The sequence below is a fragment of the Trachinotus anak genome, unplaced genomic scaffold, assembly GCF_046630095.1.
Source record: "Trachinotus anak isolate AG129_WGS33_773 ecotype Australia unplaced genomic scaffold, CSIRO_AGI_Tana_v1 ptg000023l, whole genome shotgun sequence".
NCBI classification, from domain to species: domain Eukaryota; kingdom Metazoa; phylum Chordata; class Actinopteri; order Carangiformes; family Carangidae; genus Trachinotus; species Trachinotus anak.
Genome location: NW_027273874.1, coordinates 7587702 through 7613830, shown reverse-complemented (window position 1 = coordinate 7613830; position 26129 = coordinate 7587702). Strand labels below are relative to the sequence as shown.

At 39.0% G+C, this 26129-nt stretch overlaps 1 protein-coding gene across 2 annotated transcripts; it reads right to left on the bottom strand.

Annotated features, from left to right (window-relative positions):
- Positions 1 to 29: 29 nt before the first annotated feature.
- Positions 30 to 26045, bottom strand: stk26 (serine/threonine protein kinase 26). Of its 2 annotated transcripts, none has more exons than XM_071460063.1 (12): positions 25711 to 26045; positions 11056 to 11124; positions 10732 to 10893; positions 10010 to 10066; positions 9358 to 9466; positions 8784 to 8941; positions 4931 to 5116; positions 4269 to 4411; positions 3669 to 3765; positions 3155 to 3217; positions 2842 to 2978; positions 30 to 1851 (listed from the first exon to the last, which is right to left on the bottom strand). In XM_071460063.1, exons 1-12 carry the CDS (start codon positions 25729 to 25731, stop codon positions 1836 to 1838), a joined length of 1218 nt encoding a protein of 405 aa, XP_071316164.1. In that variant the 5' UTR covers positions 25732 to 26045; the 3' UTR covers positions 30 to 1835. The 2 variants fall into 2 exon arrangements, with proteins under 2 accessions (XP_071316164.1, XP_071316165.1); XM_071460064.1 differs by having other exon boundaries at positions 2851 to 2978; positions 25711 to 26044.
- Between the last annotated feature and the right edge of the window lie 84 nt (positions 26046 to 26129).

The window sequence follows — 26129 nt, the reverse complement described above, 5'->3', positions numbered from 1 at the left end:
GAAGTAAAGAAAGAAAGTGATGAAACAAGTTTCTCAATCAAACTTAAATATTTATTCATAAAACTCTAAGTCCCGCTACAAAAAAATAATGTAAAATCTTACATCTCTAATTTTACATTTCCCCCCTCAACAAGCATTATTGTATCCCTTATGATATATAAAAAGACAAAAATATACAATGACCAAGTTTATAGTGTCTTTGGTACAAACTATCAGTAATACCTTTGATTACAGCTCCCTTCATGCTCTTAAAAGGACCTGTGCTCCCTTCCAATGTTAGCTAATTACAACAACACCCTAACACATCAAGAATTATGTTAAAAACACATGTTCTCAACGTTTTCCCAAACTTGATGCATATTGAAAAGGGACACAAACTTTTCACAAGTGAGTAGAAGACAAATTTGTGCCTCGCTAGCAGATCTTTCCAGAATTCTCAATTTAACCAAAAACTCTTTATAAAGCGCAAATCCCACAAGACAGCAAAATCCAACAGTAAAATTACGTCCAGACCTAAAGATTTTGCCATTTCTACCATTCCATTAGACCAGCAATATTGATGCTAACAGTTGTGTTTCCCATCACAGGAACAGTGACCTTATTCGTATGGCAGCCATTTTGAACATTTTAAATTGTGATTTTATCTTAACTAGTTTAATACACCTGAGGATTTAACAGTTAAATTAACCTAGTTACTTTGGGAACACCTTCAACAAGTTAGCTAGCAAGCCAGCTTACTGTTTAGCAAGCTATTAGCTGCCTAGCAAAGCAAGAGTCTGGTAGCTCCCAAAAACAGGAAACTTAAAAATAAAAATGTTTCTCAAATTCCCAAAGTGTGTCCAATTTTAGGATAAGTTTTTCACCTTGAATGTTCAAAATAGGTAATGTACAAATCCACGATTAAAGCCGAGGTATGTGATTTTCAAGTGTTCTCTGTCCTAGCATTGTTTCAGTGGAGGAATACATATTTAATCAGAGTGAAAATGACTCCATTTAACCCTTAGCTGAAAATTTTAAGTGTTACATTTGATGGACAGGCATGAACTGAATTCCTGAACCGGGAGCAGGGAACTGTAATCGAAGAGCATTACTGAAAACAACAAAACAAATGCAATATTGGCATATAATCTGTCTCAAGTGCTACTAACAAACATATAGAAATATACAAGGTCAAGGCAAGCCATGACACAAACCATACCACTGCTGATGGACGAGAACCCTCCCCTATTTCTGTGTATGGTTTCAACAAATACATCTCCATTTACAAAAAAAAGTCTTCTTTTCGGAAATGACTGATTGCATGAAGACTTAAGGCACATACTGAGTTTAGAGAGATTATTTATGGACTTAAGTTTGAAGTAAGTCTGACAAAATGCTCTGCTTTCTTTTAAACAAATTCAAAACAAGTGATTACAAAAAAAGCAAAAGAAAGAGAGAGAGGAAGAGAGAAAGAGAGAGAGAGAGAGAAGGTCATGACCCTAAAAATGGGAAATGAAAACCACAAATCCAACTGGCAACTCAGGTCGTACTTTAAAAAATTTGGACCAGTTCATTTAAAAGTGCAGCTGTCTTTCCAATCCAATCTTGGGAGAAAAAAGGTCTTCAACCAGCAGCAGTGTATACATATATGTATATATATATAATATATAGTGTATATATTACATTAGTAGTGTGTGTGTGTGTGTGTGTGTGTGGGCACGTGTGAGTATGTGTGTGTACAGCGAGGAGACATCGCACAGCAAATCTCCTCTGTTTCCAATCATCCAGCAGCGTCACCGTGTGGAGACACAGTCTCTCTTCATTTAACCTTCCTCCTCCGTCGATCGATCCGTCCTTCAGTTGGTCGTGAATCTGAAGGAGAGAAAGCAGGAGGAGGGAGAGAGAGAGGGGAAGACATTTGGTAAACAAATGATATGAAGGAGGAAGATGTGGACATCTTGTTCTGCACTACACATGGCCGGATTAACCTCCTCAGGGGCCCCAGGGCAAAGATTTGTTGTTGGGCCCCTACTGACCTCAAGTATAGATAGGAGTTTCATTATTTCCCAGATACCCAGAAAACAACCAGTTATCTAGAGGTGAAAAGATTAGTTGATTGTTGATAATTTACTTGAAAAATTATGTTAATGATTAATTAGTTATCAAAATTGTTCAAGCAAAAAAAATTTTTAAAAATCCCCTTTCCCAGTTTTCTATGACAGTGAACTCAACATCTTTGGATTTTTGACTATTGCTCAGACAAAACAAGAAATAAGACAATTCTGACATCGGCTTCAGGGAATAAAGACTGACATTCACTAACCTTTTCTACACTGAACAATCAGTTTATTATTACAGAATGTAATTGTCATATGTATTGATAATGACAATAATTCTCAGTTCTCCTTTGAAATAATAAGATGACTATGCCAAGTTAAATACTTGACAGAAAAAAATTAAAGCAGCTTCAACAAATATAATTTTACAACAAAGGAGCTCAACATAAACTATAATAATTAAACTACAGGACCAGAGTCAAGAGGTGGGGGACCTGACATAGTTTATATTATTCTGTGATGATCGAAATTATCTGGACTAAAAAGATGTAAATAAAAGGCTCCACTTTACTCAGTTGGTAACATACAATTTACACAAAAATCAAGAGAACCAAGAGACATAAAACCTAAAGAAAAAGAGGACAAGATTTTAACTCTGAAAAAGACAGAAAAAAGAAAAAAAAAAACACAGGAGTGACAGAGATACAACAAAATAAAGCAAACATGCAAAGAGACAAGAAAGAAAACAAAGACGCAAACAAAGAGAAACTTAACAGTTGATTGTTTTAGAAAAGGACGAACGTACTTCTGGTACCTGGCAATGATGTGCGTGACCATCCTGTCCGTGATACCTGGACAGACCTCCTCAGCCAATCGGATATTACGCTCCAGCTCCTCAATGGCCAAGCGCTGCTCAGAGTGCTCCTTATGCTGCTGCTTCAACTGCAGAAGAAACAGGCAGTAAAAAAAAAAAAGTTTTTAAAACCTCATTCTGGTAGCTTAAGACTGAAAATGTGAACTTCTCATATTTGTCTTTCGAGGTCATCCTGTGAACGCCTCAGGAAACAACACAAAGAGGCTGCGTTTTGGTTTGTGCTTTATCATTTGTAGACACTGACCTCGGTGAAGACAGGAGAGATGACTGTGGTCAGACTGGCAGATTTACTCAGCTGATCCTGAACCTGGTCAGATGAAGAGGAAAAAAGATGAGTATTTTTTTTAGTGCATTTATTAAAAACACATCCAAAATGTAAACAAGGTCGTCTTCCATTTTTAAAACTCACATTAATTATAAAAATTTTGGAATGAAAACTCTTTGTTTCACACAGTTGTTTTTATCTCTACATCCTTTCCTGAACTTCAGGCCAAATTTACAGAATTTAATGTAGTTTAAAGAAACAGCAACACCGATGCTACAGCTTGATGAATTTTGTCCTGCTAACTTCATTAAAAATAAATCCACTAATTCAACATGCACACTAGAAAAAAAAAAAAAAAAAAAAAAATCAGCAGTTTTCTTTGCCGTTAGTTTTAAATTAGACCAGTGTGACAGTGTGTTAACCATTCCTCCACTCATTAAAAGCATTTATCTAATTACTTTAACACACACACACACACACACACGTTACTGACCGTCCCATTGAGAACCTTCCTGCCCTCTGTCTTCTTCTTACGGACGGTGGTGAAGGACCACTCAGGAGACTCGCTGTTCTCCTTATTACTGGACTCACTTTACACAAACACAAAAACAGACGCACACACACTTTTGTTACTGACTGAGCACTGGGCCGTGCAAACACGCACTAGCTGCATTTTGACATAGACAGATCTGATCTCTGGTGTTTTCGTCCTGTTGATATTTATCAGTCGTCTCAGGAGGAAATCTGTCCCAACTGCTGAGTAATTCTCACTGATGGAGACTGACTGACCAGAGAGAGAGAACAATCTCTCTGCAAAAACAGAGGTAAAGCAGCTGCAACAGGGAGAATTCAGCTTTGCAAAAGTGATGATTTGGCTCTGTCACAACCACAGCTTGTGCACATTGTGGTGTGATTGCGTTTTAAATTATCGATGCTGTGAAATATCATATTTTTATTATGTATTTCCCAGGACTGTGTGGCATTACAGCGCGACGTCAGGCCCTGATCTTTACTGTCAACAGTTCAAACACACAAGAAGAAAAAAAACAATCTGAAAATAAACTGAATGCTTCAACAACAGTGGTCGAATTACCTGTCAGAGTCTTCGGAGCTGCTGTCGCTGTGCCCCTCCTCCTTCCACCTCCTGTACCTGTCAATCAACTCACTGAGGTAGGACGTCTTCTTACAGTGTTTGACGATGAACTTGTGTTTGAGGAGCTCCTTGGCTGTGGGACGCTGCACGAAGAGAGAGCAGAGAGACAGAGTTTACAGTCTGTGGTGGACTGACGTCGCTGTGGGCTTCTGACATGGTTTATATGTGGAGGTTTAACCACCAGGGGGCAGCAACGTGCAACCGCCATCACACTGTACAGTGACGCTGGCTCAGAATGAATGACATGACACAAACCACCAAACCTCAGAGGCTAAATACAACCTGCAGAAATCAGGTTATCCACACCTCAACTTTAAGTTTACATAATGTTTTAACAGATGACAAAAAAAAAAAAAAAAAAACACATTAAAAGTTACTTTAAAGAGTCAAAACAAGTCATAATGAACTAAATTTGTGTTTTCTTGAATTGTGCATCAAAATCCTGTTCCTCATATTTTTTATTTAATGGTAAGAGTTTGGTAGCTGGTGTTTTTATTTTTAACTTTTACCTTGATGTAAAAACTGTAATGTCTAAGAAGATCAGTCTGTGTGTGTGTGTGTGTGTGTGTGTGTGTGTGTGTGTGTGTGTGTGCGTGTCTTACGAAGGCGGGGTCCTTGTTGAGACAGGCCTCGGTGAACTCTTTGAAGCTCTTGGAGAAATCTCCGGTCAGCGTCGGAGGTGGAGACTTGGGGATGTGGAAGAGCACTCGCATCGGATGCATGTCTGAGTTCGGAGGTTCGCCCTTGGCGAGCTCGATGGCGGTGATGCCCAGAGACCAGATGTCGGCCTGGAGAGACACACACGGTCAGGATTACACACACAGACACACAGAGGTGTTAAGACAATTGGCACCAACCTAGAAAGGATGCCATCAGACTCTTTATAAGCTCTTAGTATTTTTATAGTTTCCTACAGTGTTTTATTATTACAGTGATAAACTAAAATAATAAAAAGACTAACATGATTTTTTGATCATCAAAACAGAAATCAATTATCAAAATTGCTCATTGATTTTCTGGAAATAGAGAAATTGTATCATGATTTTGTTACAAAGCTGAAGTCTGTTCGTCTGTGTGAAGAATGAAGGTGACACAACTATTTATACATGAAGGCAAACACACACAGGGTCAGGTGGCGTTAGTGAGGTTGACTCGTTTTGTTTGGACAACATCTCTAACACACACACTAACCATATGTCAACCTGGCCAAACACACACACACACACACACACACACACACACACACACACACACACACACATACACACAAAAGTAAACACAAAGACACACACTCTCAAAAGTTACACATGCATACAGGTTGAATGTCACGTCTTCTCAGTTTGCTCCAGTAACCATGTGTCGACCCAGGTGAGGAGCAGACATGAACACACACACACACACACACACACACACACACACACAGTACATTCGTAGCAGCTCAGAGTCACATTACAGGAGGATGCTCGGTCACCGTTTGTTAATTCCACCAGCTCCATTACTGTTACACACTGAACATATGGCAGCTTGTGGTCAGAGAGTGCGCACACACACACACACACACACACACACACACACGTCTCATATGTACTGTGTATTAAACGAAAACTTTCTGTAAGGACGCCACATGTAGCAGCATCAAAACTTCACACAGATGAAACATAAACCGCTAACGAACTTCTGCCCCTCGATGAAAAAACTGAGGGGAGGGTCTAAAGATCTGTGATGGATTCATGTTTTGGTCACAGGAGTAGTTCAACATTTGATGAAAGACACCCATTTGATTTCTTGACATTAGCATTAGCATCACACCTCTCAAATGTCTGTATGATAAATATGAAGCTGGCTCCAGAACTGATTAGCTTAGCTTAGCATAAAGACTGGAAACAGGGGGAAACAGCTAGCCTGGCTCTGTCCAAAGATTTTTTTTTCATTAAACAAACATGTTAGTTTGTGGTCTTTAGAAGTGCCCAGCGAACTGTTTCAAATCTTAATGCTAAGCTAAGCTAACCGTCTCCTGGTTCAGAGAGATCTGACAGTGGTTTCAGTTTCTCAACTGACTCTCAGCAATACAGTGAATTTCCCAAAACGTCAAATTCTTCTTTTAAGGTTTATTTATGGTTTTAATCACTGTTAATGTTTAGAGTTACACATTTTTTCTTAATATATTCAGTCATGTCGACACAATCAACACCCTCAGAGATCACTGCTCAGCTTCGAGCGCTCACGTGTGATTGGGTCACTTATTGTTATTCTGAGTCAAAGTGCTGCTCGGTTGAGTCCACGAGGTCCCGGACAGGAAAAGTACAAATCGTACACAAGACGTTTTGTGCCTAGAGCTACAAATTTACTGTGAGATCAGGCATCTGACACAACAACACACACACACACACACACACACACACACACACACAGACAGTCCTTTTAATACAATAGCAGCCTTTTTTTAAAGCCTGTTCCAACTGATCAGGTTGCGTCTGTTGTTTACGTAACTCTTTGTGCAAACTGTCTGTGGTATTTGAACAAGTCAGACTTTGTCTTCTTTCTCTTTATAGACGACTAAAAAACATCTTTAAAAAAAAATCCACCTCACAACAACATGCTGCCTTTATCACTGTGTCGTCATTATGATTAAGACTGAACATAACATATATAACATCACGATTCTTATGCTTCTACTTCGGCTGGTGGGCAGATGAGGACATCAACTTTAAAGGTCCCAACAAAGCAGTCACTGCTCTCAGCCCCGCCCACCTGGACCCACCGTTTCTCTGCGTGTTTACCTGAAATCTGCTTTATTTGAATTTGATCACTCAGAAAACAGTCAGCCAGTCTCTCTTCTGATTGGCTGACTGACCTGTTGTTACTAGAGCTCCAGAGAGAAGCCTGAGAGAGGAGATGTAAAACTACAGTGAGATGACTTTTTATTCTTAAAACCACAAACATATCTTCTTATAGATATCAACACTTCAGATAAAACACAGGAAAAATGATATAATATGGGAATTTTAATGTGTGGTAACTTTTTAGGGACGTTTGTCTGATAAATCAAGATTTGAAAATAATTGGTTGCACCCATACTTTGGACAAACACATTATTCTTTTTGTTTTTATCTTTATTTGCTCTGTTTTACTTCCTGCCTCTGGCACAAAAACAAAGAATGTGACTGAAACTTTACAGTGACACATACAGGAGCGGCAAATCACCGTGATACTTTCTGGGCGTTAGAGGATGAGAGTAACATTGTGACTTCATAACACGTACGCACAGACACACACACACACACACACGTTACACAATATGCACAGACACACGTACCCTTCAATATGCACACAACTCAGAAAACGACACACACCAGCATGAATCAAACCACATCAAGAGACTAAGTACACACACCCTAATGGGTTTACCTTGTTTCCAAAATATGATGAACCACACACACACACACACACACACACACACACACACACACACACACACAGACCTTTGTAAGACGTATTGAAGCGAACAAAGACAGAGCAGATCAGCTGACATGTCCATTATGTTTCTTCATACAGACATTTGTTTGCTTAGTTACTGGGTATCACATTGAACCAGCTGTTTACTTCTGTGTGTGTGTGTGTGTGGTGACAGTTATGAATGCATAAATGTTTGTCTGAATTATGTGCATTTATTACTGAAGTCCCTGCCTGCAGCACATCGGGGTTTCTCTTTGAGACAGTTGCTTTGTGTGCACACAAAGGAAAGATGAGGGAGTCCCCTGAGAGATGAAAACAACTGGACACTGGCGTCATTATCAGTCTTTTCCCTGACTTTTCTGACTGTCGTCCACACACCAGGACACTGTGGCTGTTTCTCTCACATGCAAATAAAACCATGAAGACTGTGGAAATGATGCAAACAACCTCAGATCCAGAGACACAAAAACAAATCCACGTGGCTGCAGTTGCTGCGGCAACAGGAAAACATGGTCGACAGACTAAAGGCAACTGTGACGAGTGTGTTAATTTAACAACACAAACAAGCCATTCAACATTTCACATCCAATGCCCCAGAGCCACAGCTGTAAAAGTGAAATACACCCACTTCCTCAGGTGCAATCTAATGCAATCCAATACAACAGCTCTGCCATAAATTCCACCTTAATAAAGTTTATAATGTTCAGTCAGAGGCATCGTAAAAGTCGACTTTACAGGAGAGCAGTTGCATCAGATTCTGCAGGTGGATCTAATCAAGTGAAGAGTATAAGATTCAGAAATGTAAATGTGAGTCATGTGAGTCTGGCAAACAGCTGTTCGCAGGATTTGCATCTTGCCGTCATGTTTTCTGGAGCACATGTGTGGACCCAAACCCCCCGACTGCAGAAGGTACAGAAGTGCCTACGTGTCCGTGGAGTTTCCTGTAACGTCTGAATGACTGCAGTAACACACACACACACACACACACATGTGACTGACCTTGGAGTCGTAGGCGGACTGCTGGATGACCTCGGGAGCCATCCAGAATGGCGTTCCCACAAAGGTTTCCCTCTTGATCTGCGTGTCCGTCAGCTGACCGGCCACCCCGAAGTCGGCCAGCTTCACCTGACCGTGCTCCGACAGCAGGACGTTGGCAGCTACAGACAAGTATCATCATTAACACCGATTCTGATTCAATCAGTCAATGCTTTATGCACCTGTTGGGTTTTGTAAATATATATGTTGTTCCATATATGTGGTCGACCTTAACACCAAGACTGGCAGCAGCTCGATGCCTCATTCTCCTAAAAGAAGCGACAGGAGCTGTGACGTTCTCAAAACACACTTGATACTTCGAATGATTGGCTGCATTCAGAAATGAAATGCTGGATCCAGGGTTTCGTAGAAGCCAGACTCATTTCAGGGAGGAAAAGTCAGGATATCTCAGCCTCTAGTTCTGCTTCAATTTTGACCCTTTTTAAAAAAATCTGTCTCTTTCAAAAACCTTAATTTCATGTTTAAAGTGACGCAGCTAAAGCAGGAGGTCGGCCTGTGGCGTCTGATCCCATCGTACCTTTGATGTCTCTGTGGATCTTCTTCTCGGAGTGCAGGTAGTCGAGACCCTTCAGGATCTCCTTCAGCATGGTGGCGATCTGAGACTCATCAAACGGACCTGCCCGCAGCTGTGCACGCACACACACACAAAGTGATGACACATATAAAACATGCACTGATATGCCAGAGGCTGTGCACAGGAACTCAAACACACCCTATTCAGTTTCATGTAAAACAAGTCTCAACACAGATATAAGGTAACCTCTGGGTCAGATGTGCTGCTGTATGTTTTCATATAAACCACTTTTACATTTTATTCATATCCATTTACACCTTTGACTGAAGGCCCACAAATCCCCTCTCAGAAAACAATGCAATGACATTTCAATTTCATTTAGTCTCCAAACTGTTTCCGATTAACTGAGGAAATAATTTTCCAGAAGGCGACACTAAAGCAGCCATTTGAATTTTAACAGGTTGCATCTTTTAAAAAAAAAACAAAAGTCTTTCAGATTTAAGTTTATCAACAACCTCTGAACAAATACTAAAACTTATCACCTGAATAAATTACAAGATTAAACCCAGTGCTTTCTTGCTGCTGCTTGAAACTGTTATTCTTATAACAGTCTCTATAACTCTTATTTTCTCAGTAAATCTGTTTTAACTCTCACCAAGTCGAGCGCTGAACCTCCACCTAGATACTCCATGATGATCCATAGTTTACTGCCCTGAAAGAAAAAGAATTCATTTTCTAAATAGACACAAAACACAAAGCAAGTAACAGATAATTTTTTTTGCTCGTTTCCATGAACACTTAAATAAAAGGTGCTTTTCAGTAAATAACTTTATCTTTAAATGAAAGAACTCTGTGGAGATTTTTACCATTGTTTTTACGAATGTTACCGTGATGTATTTTGGCTCTGGGACGTGGTGATTTACAGTCCTACTTTTTTTTTTAATGCTATTCCACTGATCAACAGTTGGTGGTAGTAACGTGCACAGAAGGAGTAGTAATGTGCCAACAAAGGCAGAAGAAGAAGAAGAAGAAGAAGAAGAAGAAGAAGAAGAAGAAGAAGAAGAAGAAGAAGAAGACAAAAAGGATGTAAACAAACAGGTTTCAAACTATTCCAAAAAAATCTGTTTTATGAGGAAGGACAAATTCTGAACACGCCGGTGAGACCCTGAGTCTGCATGAATGTGTAAAATGAAAGACTACATTTCCCATCACCTGCATTGCTTAAAATCAACATTCAATGATCACAACAAACAGTAATTTTCACACTTTTCTCCATCATAAGAAACTTCACATTTCTAGCTGTTTTCTGCGCTCTCTCATCACTCTGCGCGTGACTCAGATCAGTTTGACAGAGTGGAAATGTGGCGTCCGTCTCACCTTCAGGTAGGAGCCGTAGTATTTGGTGATGTAAGGACTGTCGCACTGACTGAGAACTGTGATCTCCTGCTGGATGTCCTCGATCTCATCCTCAGCCTCCTCCAGGTCAATGGTCTTAATGGCAACAACACTCTGGGTGCGATTATCGATACCTTTAAACACCTGAAGTGGAAAAAAAAAAAAAAACAAAACACAAGGAAACAGAAAGAAGGAACAAGACAAGACAAAAACAGACTTGAGAAAATGTTTCATCAGTAAATACAATAATAACTAACAATAAACTAAGTAAGAAGATGAAATAAAATGTGAAAAATGACACCACACCTCTCCGAAAGATCCTTTTCCAATGCGATCCAATTTAGTGAACAACTCCTCTGGATCGATCTGAGTACTCTGACAAGAGGAGACAAGAAGAACATTTCACTAATAGTTTATATTCACAGAATAATAAAAGCTAAACACAAAGCTTTTTTGAGTCAGAAATCTGTACTTCAGGATCTTATTTTGAAAGCGTATATTACAAGCAAAGCTACGTATTAATCTGGAAAAAATAAAAGTAATGAGCCAAATATTAATGTCTGGGTTACAAATATAACACATAGTGTGTGACTGAGAGTTGATCTAAGTGTTTATGAAGAAATCTGAAAACTAACTTCTGGTGATTGTTGAATAAAGTATTAAGTAATATTTTTGAAAGTTCTATAACTTCAGTTGCTGTGTCATTCATTTAGTTTTCACTTTTACACTTATTTTTATTTAAGTATATGTTTTTATCTTTGTTTTGTCATATATATTAGGGCTGAAAGATATTATAGATAAAAAAAAAAATCATATTGCGATTATTTACAACAGATTGCAAAATGAGTCATGATGATAGTGAGAATGGCATTTTTTGCATTTCACTTTAAATGAAAAAAAATATATATATAGAAATGATGATGATGTGATTTTTCTCTGGTCTTTTTTCCTGGAGAATATGATTTATAGGCCGTGGCGTCTCTGACCACAATGCTTCATTTATGGTCTGTTGTTACACACTTTGCCTTTAATAAAAAAAAAACAAAAAAAAAAAAAAAACTGCAGCTCCTGCGATTTGGATATTGAACTTAGCCACATTGTGCTTTTGATAATATTTAGATGAATTATTCAGCCGTGATATATACAATCTGAGTATATGTCAAAATAGAAAAAAGTAATTGATGAACTGTATATTTGTTGAAACTTTTTAAATGAAAACTTTTTCAAAACAAAAAGATATTTGCATAAAAGTTCACAATAGTGTTGCATAAGTTCTAAAGCAATGACAAGTGTTTCAATCTCATTCCCGGTGACTTTTCTCATGCACAAAGGTTTGCAACACAACAGTCATGTTGTCACCACAGAGCTTCACAAAGCCACACACTCAAAAAAAACACCATAAAAACGCAGAAGGAAACAAGCATGGCAGTTAAAGATAACAGGAACTGAACACACACAGCTGCCAGACCACACACACACACACACACACACACACACACAATACTTATCTCTGAGGGCTTACATTCATTTCCTAAACTCTGTAGCTGCTGCGATTATGAAAAAGGCAGAAACTTTACAGGAATAATCGTCACCATCAAGTGTCAGTTTTTCCACTTTGTGCCTCTAAAGTTAATAAACTATTATGTCACATTTCAGCTCTCCCAGCTTTTCATGTTCATGACTTCACAATAAGAGTTTTGTTTATGCTCCCTCTTGAGGGTAGTGTCAAAAAAAATAAAAGCCAAAAGCTAATTAAGATCAAAAGGGCTCTTCCTCTGGGGAGCAGGAATGTGCTCAGCAAGTGGTTTTTTTAAATGTGGAAAAGTACAGTTTGGTCTTAACAGGAAAAACAAGGCGTCAGCTAAATCGCAAGAGTCCACTGAACTGTGAATAGTTTGTTTTTGAGATAAAGTAAACTGCTGCTAGCAGAGCAGCTAAAATGACTTCTGATATCAACAAGCTAGGATCAGCTGATCCATTAAAGCTCATTCAATAATAATTACTGTTGTTCTACCAACATGTTAATGAGGCTGAATTCGCAGTTTCACAATGTTTCAGAGTAATTTAGAGTTTTAATATAGAAGTTTCAGCTGCAGCTAATTAACCTCAGTTCTGTCTGTTAATGAAACTACAAAATGAAGCTGAACCTTTGTCTGATTGGTCCCTGGCTATTACAGGGTTGTCTTATAGAGATGTGAACAGCCATTCACATTTTATTTACCTCCTTAAACAGCAATTGGTTATTTTGTTCTGTCATAACTAATTATACGCCTTTGCCCCAGTTACATCATATGACTTATGTGAACTGTTGGTTGAACAAAACAAGACATTTTAAGACACCAGGGAAAACGTATTGAATATGTTTCACCTTTTTCTGACATATATTGATTAATTGAAAAAATAAATAAATAAATAAAAAGGTTCCTGACCAATCGATAATGAAGTAAATCGTTAGTTGCAGCCATAGCTTGGCATATGTTTGATATCACCAACAGAAGACTGGAGTTATGCAAAATTTACATAGCAGTATTAGTCAGAAGAGACGCCGTCACTTATCAACACTCAAGCGAACATGTTACTATAGAAACCAGTGTAGGGCCGCGACGATCAATTACAATTTTCTCACTTAAATGATCAATTATTTTAATTGCAAAACGTCAGAAAATAGTAAAAAAAAAAAAAAAAAAAAAGCCCATTATCATTTCCCACAGCCAACGCTGACGTCTAACTATGTCAAGTTTTGTCCGTCCAAACGTCCAAACGCCAGAAATACAACAAAATGCATCTAATCCTGACATTTAAGAACCCTTTTTTAAAAACAGACTAATATGACTGTTCATTCATTTAAACAGTTGCCAGTTAATTCACTTTTCTATCAGTCGACTAACTGTTGCAGCTCTGTACCACACAACACACACGTCTGGTTTCTGGCTGCGGTGACGTAGCTCCACTCCCTGTTAGCGTGAACTGTTGAGCGGTTCACTGTTTCAAGTGCTGCCACCATGGCCTCAACAAGCATTTGTTATGCAAGTCAGGGTGACACACACACACACACACACACACACACGTACGCAAAAACAGAAAGTATGACACACACTCACATTTGCACATAAACTCACAAGAAATACTTGGGAGAACATTTAATAAACACACCCACAGCAGCGTATGATATTCCTACGATGATGGCTGAGCTTCCTCTCTGAACTAAAAAAAGGAACAGTCACAACACACACACACACAAACACGCACACACACGCACACACACACGCAGTGCCCACAGTGCTGCCACACCCTGTCAGCAAATACAGTGGTTAGTGTCTAATGATACTTTTAGCTCAGTGCAGAGACGGAGAGCAGGCGGATGAGAAGAAGCAAAGAGATGGTGAACACACAGAGATAATACAGGACAATAACATGGGACAGTGTAACTCTCACTACAGTCCTGTTAAAACTCATTCATGACAATGCCAACATCACTACACGCGACACATTAAAACAAGCCCTGACAAAACCTCGGAAATGAAAAAAATGAAGTTTCAAACGTCCTAAATGTGCTTTTAGTTTCATCATGTTTTATAGACAGCTGAGATTAAACCCAGTTTAAATAGTCTGGGTATTTTTAACACACTGAAACATTTACACAATCATGTAAACACCATAAAGCATCAAAGGGCTCAACAGATCATTTTGGGATAAAACTGAGTTTTATTTATATCAAAACCAGAACCACGACCTATCACTTCCTGTCCTGCCTACATCTGCACAGTCAACTATCAAAATAAAGCAGAAAATAAAAATCTGTTGCTTGGTTTTTTCTAAAATAAGACATTATACCAGTAAAAGAGGATCAAAAACAGTTTGGGTTGTTTGAAGTGTTTCAATATGTGGATTATGAGTTAGTGTTTTTTATTATTGGGCTTTTTGTGTTGTGTCTGGTAATTGTTAAACTGCCCACATGGAGTTAGCAGACATGCAAAAATACCACTTCAGTAATAATCCAACATTTCTCTCAAACTATAGTCCGTGAGTTAAACCTACAGTACCTGTTTCAAAAGCTCATTTGCCTGAAGCAGCTGCGCACAAACACAGCTTTGACTCTTTGGTTACACCCCTCTTCATATGAATAAGGTTCTGCCCTGTGGTTATTTTTAGTTTATAGGGATTACAGTGTCAGTGTGCCACTTCAGTTCAGACTGAAATATCAACTGCTGGATGTACTGCCATCTCATTTCCATGGTCCCCAGAGGATGAACGCTCCTGGCCGTGCCTGGTCATCTGACGTTTTCACAGATCCTGTGAAATATTTCTGCATCTACTGGACGGATTGGTACAAAGTTTTGTGCAGATGTTCATGTTCCCCTGAGGATAAATCCTCCAATGACCGGGGCATGGTTATTACTTTCTGCTGATAATACCACTCAAACCCAGAGTGTTTGCCTGACATGTCCTCTATCTCCTGATTGCTTTTTTACGACTGCTAATTACAGGACAACAAGAGGCACTCCTTTCTCATTCCTGTAACTACATGAAGTTTAATGACGTGCATTTCGCAGCACAGCTCGCCCACCTTCAGCCTGAACAGAGGTCTACTCAGACACAGTCATTTCAAATACCTGGAGCACCTTGTCCTGATATCCAATTATTAATCAGTCGATCATTTAAGTTACTGACAAAGCAAAAAACATTCTCTGGTTTCAGCTCCTCAGAATTAGGGATTGGCTTGATTTCTTTGCTTCAGGTCAGCAGCTAAAGGTTATTTTCACTGTCAATTAATTTTAATCAATTGTCAAACTAGTGTTAATCAAATTTCACTGACAGCAGTTGAAATTAGTTTCCCTGAAGTATCGCAAAATTTCAAATCAACAGCATCGATACTTTCTTTTGTGTGTGTAATGCAGATTAAATGACCACACGCCTCGTGATTCACCTTCAGCCAATAAGGAAACGCAGCTACTGTGATAACTACTGGTGATGTAATGATAATAATGAACCATGGGGTTTCCTCCGGAGGGCATGGGCGAGAGACTATGGATTCTCTCTCTCTCTCTCTCATAATGCCAGTATTTGCTTCCTATAGAAAACACTAAAATAAGATTTTGTTTCCAGTTATCCTTTTACCTTCAAGCCCAGTGTGGTGTCAACTTAATAAAAAATTAACATTTGACAATCAGCTTTTTTTTTCCTATCATGAGAATATGCTCGTATGTTTTGAGTATTTGGTCAAAGAATAAGAAAACATTACAAATCTCGAGTTGAATTTACAAAACTCAGTGCTACAGTTAGAGTTTCTAGTGTTATCATGCTAACATGTGCTAATTAGCAACATGGCTGGATTAACCACCTAGGAGGCCCCAGGGTAAACATTTGTTGTTGGGCCCCAATATAGATGACAGTTGACCCTGAAAGCAACCAGTCACCATAGTTAAATATCATAGTAAACTCAACATCTTCAGCTTTCAGGTAACCACTGGATGGTGGGTCCAGGTGGGCGGGGCCTGGGGCATGGCAGAGGGCGGTGACTGCTATGTTGTGACATCACAAAGTTCCTGAAGTCCTGACGGCTGGTTTTAAGGCTCAGTTTCTGAATACAGGCTGTGTGCATTTCTCTGTGGACTGAGGATTTGATACTTTCACAGTATTAACATAGAACCTAGACCTGCTTTATAATCACAAACACATGGACATCTACCTTTAAAACTGAACTTGTGAAAATGAAGTTCTCACAACATGGACAAAAAGGTTATTTTCTGTGATGAATCGTGTTTGATTACTGCCATAATAAAGTCTGAGACGTCCTTTCATATTCGTGCAACACTGGTAATTATGTGATGTAACTGAATCAAGAATCGAAATTAACTGAAACAAACAGGGGCTTTCTGAACCAAGACTGAATCAAATCAGGAGGTCAGAGCCAATATCAAGTCTCAGTTTACTCACAACACAGGAACGTTTCAGCACATTCAGTCAAATACTGAGGCATTTATATACTTATGTACTACACAAAAATGATTTGAATTGAGCACCTTCATTGACTAAAACTGTACAGGATAACAAATGAAAGACATAAACTGCACTTTTAACAGGGATTATACAAATCTGAGAGGCGACACTTTGACCTTCCTGTCTCAGCGCAGTGAAAGAGCAGCACATGGACCAGAGAAGGAAGTTAAATATTCAGCAGCAGCTCAGACATTACAGACTGTACAGGCTGAACCAGACTGAGTAAGAGACTGAGACCATGTAAAACTACCAACTACATTCCTTCACAGTCAGTCAGCTCCAGTTAATGTTTCACTGCAGGGAAAAAAAACTCATCTTTAATAGTTAGTTAAACTTCCATTCTGGGAATTGTAATTGTCGCTTATCGTTTACAGATATTGAAGGAGAATTAAACAAATGCAAACAAACTCACGTCACAGATTTAAAAAAAAAAGAAAAAGTTTCAAGTTAATGTTTAACCGAAGCCACAATGTCAAGAGCTTGTGTTTGGATTATGTTGCTCACTCTGATAAATCCTTTACCGTAACCCTCCCAAATCATTATGCTGCCGTCACTGGAAAATCATTAAATAACTATCAATTAGCAGAGGAGCAGAGAAAGTTCAGAGGTGTTTTTCACTGTGAATCCATTAACCTGAACCAACTGTTAGATAGCTAACCAGCCAGCAGCATCGCTGGGTAAAGGTTCGAGGCGAACACCGTCTGTCGGACCCATGTGTATCATCAGTGACAGCGTTCAGGATTTGACTTGAAAATAAAAGCCCCAAAGTACAACCACAATGCAGCTAAAGTGAGTACACCTGTGATATTCAAATAAGGCTACCTGCATGAATAAGGTTATAAAAGAACCCGAGAACAAAGGAGCTTGCTCAGGTCTGGCCTAGTTTGCGTCTAATGCAACATGGCTCCTGCCTGATCAAGTAAGAAACCAAACTGTAGGACTGACTGAGGGTGGAAGGGGATACAAGAGCGTCAACAGGCTGCTGAACATGAGGTAAAACACAGCTACAGCAGTGTTTAGGAGCTTTAGGAAGAGACATGCAACTGATAACAGAAGGTGCAATGGTCGGCTTGGAAAGTGACGCCACACAGTCCGTTATTTACGCAACCTTGCACTGACGCAACAAACGGGTTAGAGCTTCTGGTACAAGGGTTATTTGTGGAAATTGGTGTTTCAGTGACTGATCAGAGACTGTGAGGGGCGTTGCATGGACGAAACTTCTATGGACAACATCCAAGAAGAAAACCATTACTCACAAAACAGCACAAAACATTTCTGGTGTGGTCCTGACCCGGACTAACACAGTGCCAACCTTGAAACATGGTGGTGGGAGTTTGCTGATACGGGGCTGCATGAGTGCAAAAGGTGTAGGGGAAGTGACTTTTATACTACACTACAAATCCAAGTCTGTACCCAAGTACTGAATGAAAAGATGATTACCTGTCTCAAGAAGGAAAAAGTGAAGCCTATGAATATTTTCTTGATTTATCAACCAATTGTTTTGTCTTTTAATGTCAGAAAACAGCTAATAATGTATTATAAACTATTTTTAGCTAAGTAACTGATATTTTCATATCTATACGTCCTGTAAAACGGCTTAACATGTGTAAAATAAGCAGACAGTGATAGTTAGCTTAGCAGATGCTTCAACTAGTTTACAATGTGACAATATCCAAACCAAAACAACCAAAAACAAAGTCTCCTCAAACTTTCTGTATATGAACTGTAGAGGCTCAGACCTCCTGATATGAGACAAGGATAGAAAGTACTGACAGCTGGTCATATGACATACATATAAAAACACCCAAAATACAAATCAAAACAACACCAAGAAAGAGGAACTTGTCTGATCTTGTATGACTGAACCAACCACAGCTGCTCTTTGCTTCACTCTCAGAACAAAAGCCTGGGCTGTTCAAACTCACCATATGATCATCTTAAATCACATGACACTGAATTTTCTGCTGAAATCATTCCCACACTAATTGTATTCATGAAGCAGGAAATCAGAAGATTAGCAGAATATTAAGTGGCAACTATTTTTAATTAAATAATTTTAAAAAATGTAATTCAATGCTTGATGGTTCCAGTTTCACAAATGTCAGATTCTGATATTTTTCTTTGTCACATGTGATAGTAAACAGCATATTTTTTGGTTGTGGTTGACTGTTAAGATAAGATCGCCTTTATTACTCCCACAGTGGGGAAATTCACAACAACGACTGTTGGTAGAAGAGAGGCTCTGATCCTCTCCTCTGATTGGCTGTTTTCTGAGTGATCCATTAAAAATATGGCAGATTTCAGGTAAACACTCAGAGAAACCAAGACTGGATGGTGGGTCCAGGTGGGCGTGGCTGGGGGGCGGTGACTGCTTTGTTGTGACATCACAAAGTTCCAGAAGTCCTGACGGCTGGTTTTAAGGCTCAGTTTCTGAATACAGGCTGTGTGCATTTCTCTGTGGACTGAGGCTTTGATACTTTCACAGTATTAATATAGAACCTAGACCTGCTTTATAATCAAAAACACCTGGACATCTACCTTTAGACTGGATGGAGCTTGACTTTTGGAATTAGTGTCAGCCCTACAGCCCTGTCAGCCACAGGGTGTGGTTCTGTAGATCTATGCAGGTGGTTGAATAAAACTTTGCATTAAAACAGTAATTATCAGCCACTTATCACTGACAAAAGCTGGAATATAATTAGCCATAACTCTTATTTTTAAATCTTACTATTTACTTAGTTTTAGTTTTATTTTAATCATGAAAAGTAGGTCGTCAACAAACAAAATGTTTTTTTTTTTTTTGATGAATCAATAAAATGATTTTTATTTGTAGAACACTTTCAAAGCTTGAGTTAATAAGAACTCAAATCACTGAAGTCAGGATAAAGGTCAGTTTTAAGATGCGGCTCACACTGTTATATGGATTTACTGAACAATATCAAGCCATCGCTTTTTCTTTGGAGGATAAACTTTACTTGTGTAGTATTTTAAATGTTCCCAAGTTACATTACAGCACATTTAACATCACATTCGACTGACTTTAAATAGAAACAGAGGATTTGAATATTACAGAGGAGCAGTGTTAAAGAGACACACACACACACCTACGTTTTACAGCTGCAGCTTAAAAGGTGATAAGGGAAACACTGGTGATAAAAGGTAGATCCAGGTCAAAGATACTTAGATAAACAGAGCAAAGAGAGAGGTGGAGCTGGGTTTTAAAGGTCAGTGAACTCTGGTCGGTCCAACATGCAAACACTCAGCTGCCCAGGAAAAAAAACTTGGATGAGGCCATGGAAACTCTCTGTACGAGTGAGAGAGAGAGTGAGAAAGAGAAAGAGCTCCATGTTTTTACTAACAAGTGTGTCCAAATATCCAAACAAAAAAAGCTCTGTGTGTGTGCGTTAGAGGTCAAAGGTCACAGCTGCTGGAGGAGGAAGTACAAACACAGCATTCTGAAAAATGACCTTTGCAGAGATGCATCATGTGATCATGTCAACCACTCTGTCATATTTCCGGTGACAAAAACGTGACGGGATCTGTAGCGTCGCCCCTTTTCCAAAAACTCATTCATCTAAATGTGATGTACAACAAGTCTGGGGGAGGTGAGTCATCCACCAGATTAAGGGTTAAAATGCAGCAGAAATCAGGCCTACACAGTGGTACTGATGTGTTGCCTTAATTTCAGTACCAATACCTAAACCATTTTTTGAAAAAGCCCAAATTCTTGCGCTCTAATAGCGTGATTCATTTGACCAACAGTCCAAAAACCCCCAAATTAATGATTTACTATCATACACAACAAAGAAAAACAGCAAATTATCACAATTAAGATGCTCAAATTAGGGAATGTTTGATATTTTTGCTTAAAAAATTACTTTTTTTAAACAATTAATTAATTAATTAATTACCAAAATGTTCCCTCATGCTTTCAGCCCTAACTTTAACCAAAACTAACTTCCTTATTTGTCAGTGTTTTTATTTTACTCACTGTAATGACACACACTAGTTTACAAGTTCGGGTCGAGGAAAATGTGAATGTAAACAAACCAGATACAGGAGCAGAGGAGAGTAGAAACGTTCTGCTATGATTCACACCCCAGAAAAACTGACTCACCCTCCATAATCAGAACGTACAAGCAGCTGGGCTGGTGGCTGCTGATAATTTCTCACCCAGAGACACACAAGCAAGAAACACACACACACACACAAGTTTCAGCCCGGTGGAGCCTGTGATTATGTCAGGACGGGATGCCTGGGAACCGGAGTTCTGAGGAAGGTGCAGCCGTGAAAATTACAAAGAGCAGCAGAAGAAGAGGGCACTCCCTGGTGTTTGATCAGAGCCATCTCTGAGGACACGCCTGCAGATGGCTTCCCTGCAATGTCTGCCACGCTGGGGACAACCTGTGCTGACACTGTACAGGAAGGTTCAACACAAGAGCGCGGGAAAGTTTGGCTGAAACTCAAGAACTGATCCCCTGTAAAGAGTTACAGTTTACCAGAGAGACAGGAAGTCCTCTCTTCTCTGTTTTTCTTCATGGAGAAGGGTCAGAGGTCGGCTGAAAACATCAACTCTGAAGCCAGTAGGGATTCAGCGCCTCGCTCAAAAAGACTTCAGCACTGAGAAGTTTGAACTCCTTCTTCTCTGATGTGTTGACGGTCTGTTTTTTTTAGGCTTACACTCAAATGAAACTTTGCCCTTAATCCCTTAAACCATAGTGGGTGTACCATTATAAACTAAACATTGTTCAAACCCACACAACTTTATTCTACAGCATATCTTTGACCGGATCCTTTTCAAAACATACCAAATATAACAAGCTGTATTTTGGTAAAACACATAAGTTGCAGTGCTATGCTACGTTTAAGGACATTTTTGTTTGATGCTACTTTATCTATTTTAGAGTGTGCCAACACTCCTTTTTCTTGAATAAATGATCTGAATACTTCTCCCATCACTGATAAAATGATGGACAAAAAAATCTTAAGTGTTAATTATAATAGTGTCTTGGATTTGAATATTTTCCTTTGAGATAGTGAAGAAGTTTCTAAGGATCGGGAATGATCCCGATCCTTGCATTCTTGAATCAGTATCAGCTAAACATTATAGATTAATCTGTCAATCATTTTTTTTCCATTGATCAATTGGTCATTCGTCTATAATATGTCAGAAAATAAAGGCTCAACCCAAATTCCGAGCAGCCGAGGTGACCTTTTCATTTTTATTGCCAAGAGCCAGCTTTCTCAGCCTTTATTAAAGAATGACTCAATATGATGAATCAATTATCAAACTAATTGCCAATTTATTTTCTGTTGACAACAAAACATGACCACAACTCCAGAGTGATACCTCCTCTCTCGTAAAACATCTCAATATCTCAATTTCCTGTTTAACTTTCATTCGGATTATATCTGTAATTCAAGATGATTGACTTGGTTTGAAACAACAAACCACCACAGGATACTAAAACTCTCCACTGGCACCCAAGATACTAAAAGTTAAACTATAAATCGTTTCACAAGCTGCAATAAAAATGTGTTTTCGTCTAACTGTTCATGTTGAATTACTATTACTTAACAACCAGCAAATCATCAATCATTTAAACAATAAAAGATCAATCATGCTGCGTTTTATCAGCTGTAGACAATGAGTCATCAGTAGTGTAAGATGAAAAGAGGTATTTCAATATCTAAAGTTGCACAAAGGAAAATGGTGATGGGCAATTTTAACTTTACTATACTCTGATGTTTTATCAACCAAATGATTAATCAACAAATCAATTAAGAGAAAATAAATGGAGGGTGAACAGATAATGGAAACAATCATTAGCTTATTTATTTCTAATTTAATTTAAAGAGAAATTCCTCAACATAGATCATCTTGTTTTCAGCCCCTTTAATGCTCAGAAGAGTAATAATTTCTTCAGTCATACAGTTGGTCTATGTCAGGCTAGGTGACTCGCCTCCACAATAATTCACTGTGGGATATCCTCGAAGACCTCATAAAAACATGCCCAAGGAAGCAAATGTTAGATTTGAACAATGAGATGTATTATTAACAGACTGTGAAAGCTCTGTAAATAACAGAGTCAGCTGAGCAACTTGGGTAATGAGTATGCAATTTCAAAATGACGTCAGGCTCACTTTTCTGCTTTATGTGATGTTTCTTTCTGTAAAGGATGTGGACAGAAAACGGCATCCGTGATGAGCCAATAACCCACAAAAGTGCCAGCCGACTGATGGTAACCACGCTTTACAGAACGTTTCCTGAAGTGTTCGGATTTCACAACAGTACAGTGTTGCCTATTGATAAGAAACATAAAAAGTGGGGCTTTCTGGTGGTTCAGAAATCTGTAACTCTGACGCCCGACATCTGAGTCCAACCAGGGACTTTTTTTTTTTTTTTTTTCCAATCCCTCTACAACCATTTCATTTCAAGACTGCCTAACAGCTATCAAGGACTGTAGTCCTCATCGCAGGCCCTGAGAGCACAGTGTATTGGTCCTTTAGCAGTAAATGTTAAATTGGGGCAATTTCTGAGTTTTCTCTAATACCAAACGTGGTTTCTTGTCGGAAGCTGGTGATGGTGATTGTTGCTTGACAAGAGCTTCGGCCATCGACTTTATGATACATGAGGTTAAATATATCCTCAGAGCAGCGCTGTGTCCTCAGGGCAGGTTGAAGGCTATAATGAGTCTTTATCAGAAAGTGTCCAGATGAGCCTTTCAATTACCTATAAAGCACTACATGGGCTGGCCCAGTGCCTCTGTCTGTCCCGGGATCTTGGTTTAAAACTAAAACTCTGGAACCGTCTTCCCTTAGTTATAAAAAATGCTGACTCAGGTTTAAGGAGCTGCTCAAAACTCCCCTGTTTCATATGCACTTGCAGCCAAAACAGTACAACTTCACAAAGCCACACTCTTCCTGGATTTGAAGTTAGTACAAAAATATTTACTACATCAGCTTTAAGTTCCCAGAAGCCGATGTGATTAAGTCATCAATATCCAAATAACTGAAAATAATGGTATTTGATTTACAGGCGAATGAAACACCTTAGAAACAGCCAACATGACTGATATTTTAACCTTTAAAAAAATTATCATCTGTCAAAACTAGAGCTGAAACTATTAGTCACTTAATCTATTAGTCAATCACCAGAAAAGCAACTATACTGATGAAAATTCCCAAATATCTGCAGATTTCAGACTCTCAAAAGAGCAGATTTGCTGCTTTTCCTTGATAAATGTCACTGAAAACTGAATATCTGGGAGCTTTTGACCATTCAGAGTCATTTTCAGCTCAGTGAATCTTTCTTTTAACATTTCATAGAGTAAACGATTCATCTAGAAAGATTATCAGCAGTAATCAATAATGAAAATAACAGCTGCAGGCCTAGTCTAAACTGGAATATGTTTCCTGTTACAGTCAATAAAGTTGTTCCAGTGTTACACGAGGCTTCCCACTGTGCAGCATCAGTCTTGCTGGCAGGTACAACAGACACGTCTTTCTGCTGCTGCAGCCGAGTGTCAGGTGTGTGTTGTTTTAACCACCCTGCGCCACCACTTCCCCTCCCGCCCACCTGGGACAAACAGAGCAGGCAGAGCGAGAGAGCTGACAGCCAGGCAGCCAGTCCCACAGGTAGACACACCTGAGAGCCGGCCAAACAGGAGAATGAGCGCAGCGTTTAACAAGCTCATAACTCACCTTACACACCTTGTTATGCTGCAGTCGCTCGGCCTATTTATTAATTTGCCTTCAATAAACCACAACACAAGTGTAATCCCGCAATGCATTTTATGAGATATCACACAAATCCGATGTTAACACTATAGGACGTCCAATAAAAGACCATAAACAATACGAAGTCAATGCTGAGCGACAAAGACACAATATAGGTCACTAAAGAAGCAATATAGGGATAACATAGAGGCACAGACACACCTAGAACTTCGTGTGACTGCAGTATTACAGCCCATATCATAAAATACTACAGATAAAAGACACTGAGCTATAAAAAATGTAAAAAATAACTGAATATTACAGTGACAAAATCACAAGGATGCAAAAGTGCCAAAAGGCCACTGTATAAGCAAATGTAAGAATATTAGGGAATTATAACGTACATAAAACACTATAAAGTATCATGAAGTCTTTATGAAATAGCAGCATCATAATATAAGTCACTATATCAATGTGTTGTACCATCATCACATTATAAGTAATTATATGGACATTATAAACACCTTAAGCTCACTATAAACTCTACCGGAGCACCAGAGTTTCATTACAAATCACTATAGGGGTTTTAAGCTTGAAGAAGAAAACACACATTTTAAATCAAAGGGATGTAAATTGAACTTGGAGTACCACCAACACAATCAAAGACACTATATAAATACTGTGAGGAAATAAAAGAGAGGCATAAACATCATTCAGACACCATTAACTCAATATGGAGCAGCAGAGTCACTTCATAAGTCACCACAAGAATGTCACAGGGACATCTGAGGAGATACAAACACCAGAAAGTCACTGTAAAGCCAGAACCACTGGAGTCACAATGAGAGTATTATAGGAACATCTAATCACCACAGGCTCACTATAAAGAGATTTAAACAACATGAGATCACTGTAAAGTCTGTGTGGAGTCACAGTGTAAGCCACTGTTATAGAGACCAGTATAAACTTATTTGGGGAACAAAATTCACAAGAAGAATATCAGAAACTCAGTGTAGAGCACCACAGGTTCACAGCAACATAAAGACCCAGTAACTTAACCAACTTTTCCAGCTCATTTGAATTAAGACTAAGGCACATAAACAGCGTGTAAGGAGTGTAAAATCTATAGGAAATGGCCTGCAGTTGCACAATGTCCCCTCCACTGCTGAAACACTGGCTTGCTTTGCTCGGATCGACGCTTAAAACACCGTGAAAAACCTTGAAATCCACCTTTCCCCTTACCTGCATACCAGGAACCTCCATGGTCACTTCGAAGTATGAACGCCCTTTTCCTCCTCCAGGTTTGGCTGTTTCTTCTTCTTCTTCTTCTTCTTTGCTTTCTTTTTATTTCCACTTCGAGCTTACCATACAAAAACAGTCCATTAAAAAAAAAAAAAAAAAAAAAAAACAGGTTTAACTTCGGAGTGTAAAGAATCCAAAAGGAAACTGCGGCTGGTTTGCAGAGCGCAGCAGCAGCAGCAAAAGGTGAAGAAACGAGCAAACTAAACACACACACTTACACACACACACACACACACGTCCTCAGAGACTCTGCAGTAACAAAAAGTGTTGAGCAAACGGGATGACGAGCTGGTTGCTGCCCACTGCAAGGGAGGAGCGACGCATGAGGACGTTTACTGCCACGCTTTGTTTTTATAGCC

Coding starts and splice junctions, on each gene's coding strand:
- stk26 (XM_071460063.1), bottom strand. CDS start 25,731: ATGGAGGTTCCTGGTATGCAG. Junction 4,412..4,930: donor TCAACAAGGACCCCGCCTTC/GTAAGACACGCA, acceptor CTCTTCGTGCAG/CGTCCCACAGCCAAGGAGCT. Junction 2,979..3,154: donor TCTCTCCTGTCTTCACCGAG/GTCAGTGTCTAC, acceptor TTTCTTCTGCAG/TTGAAGCAGCAGCATAAGGA.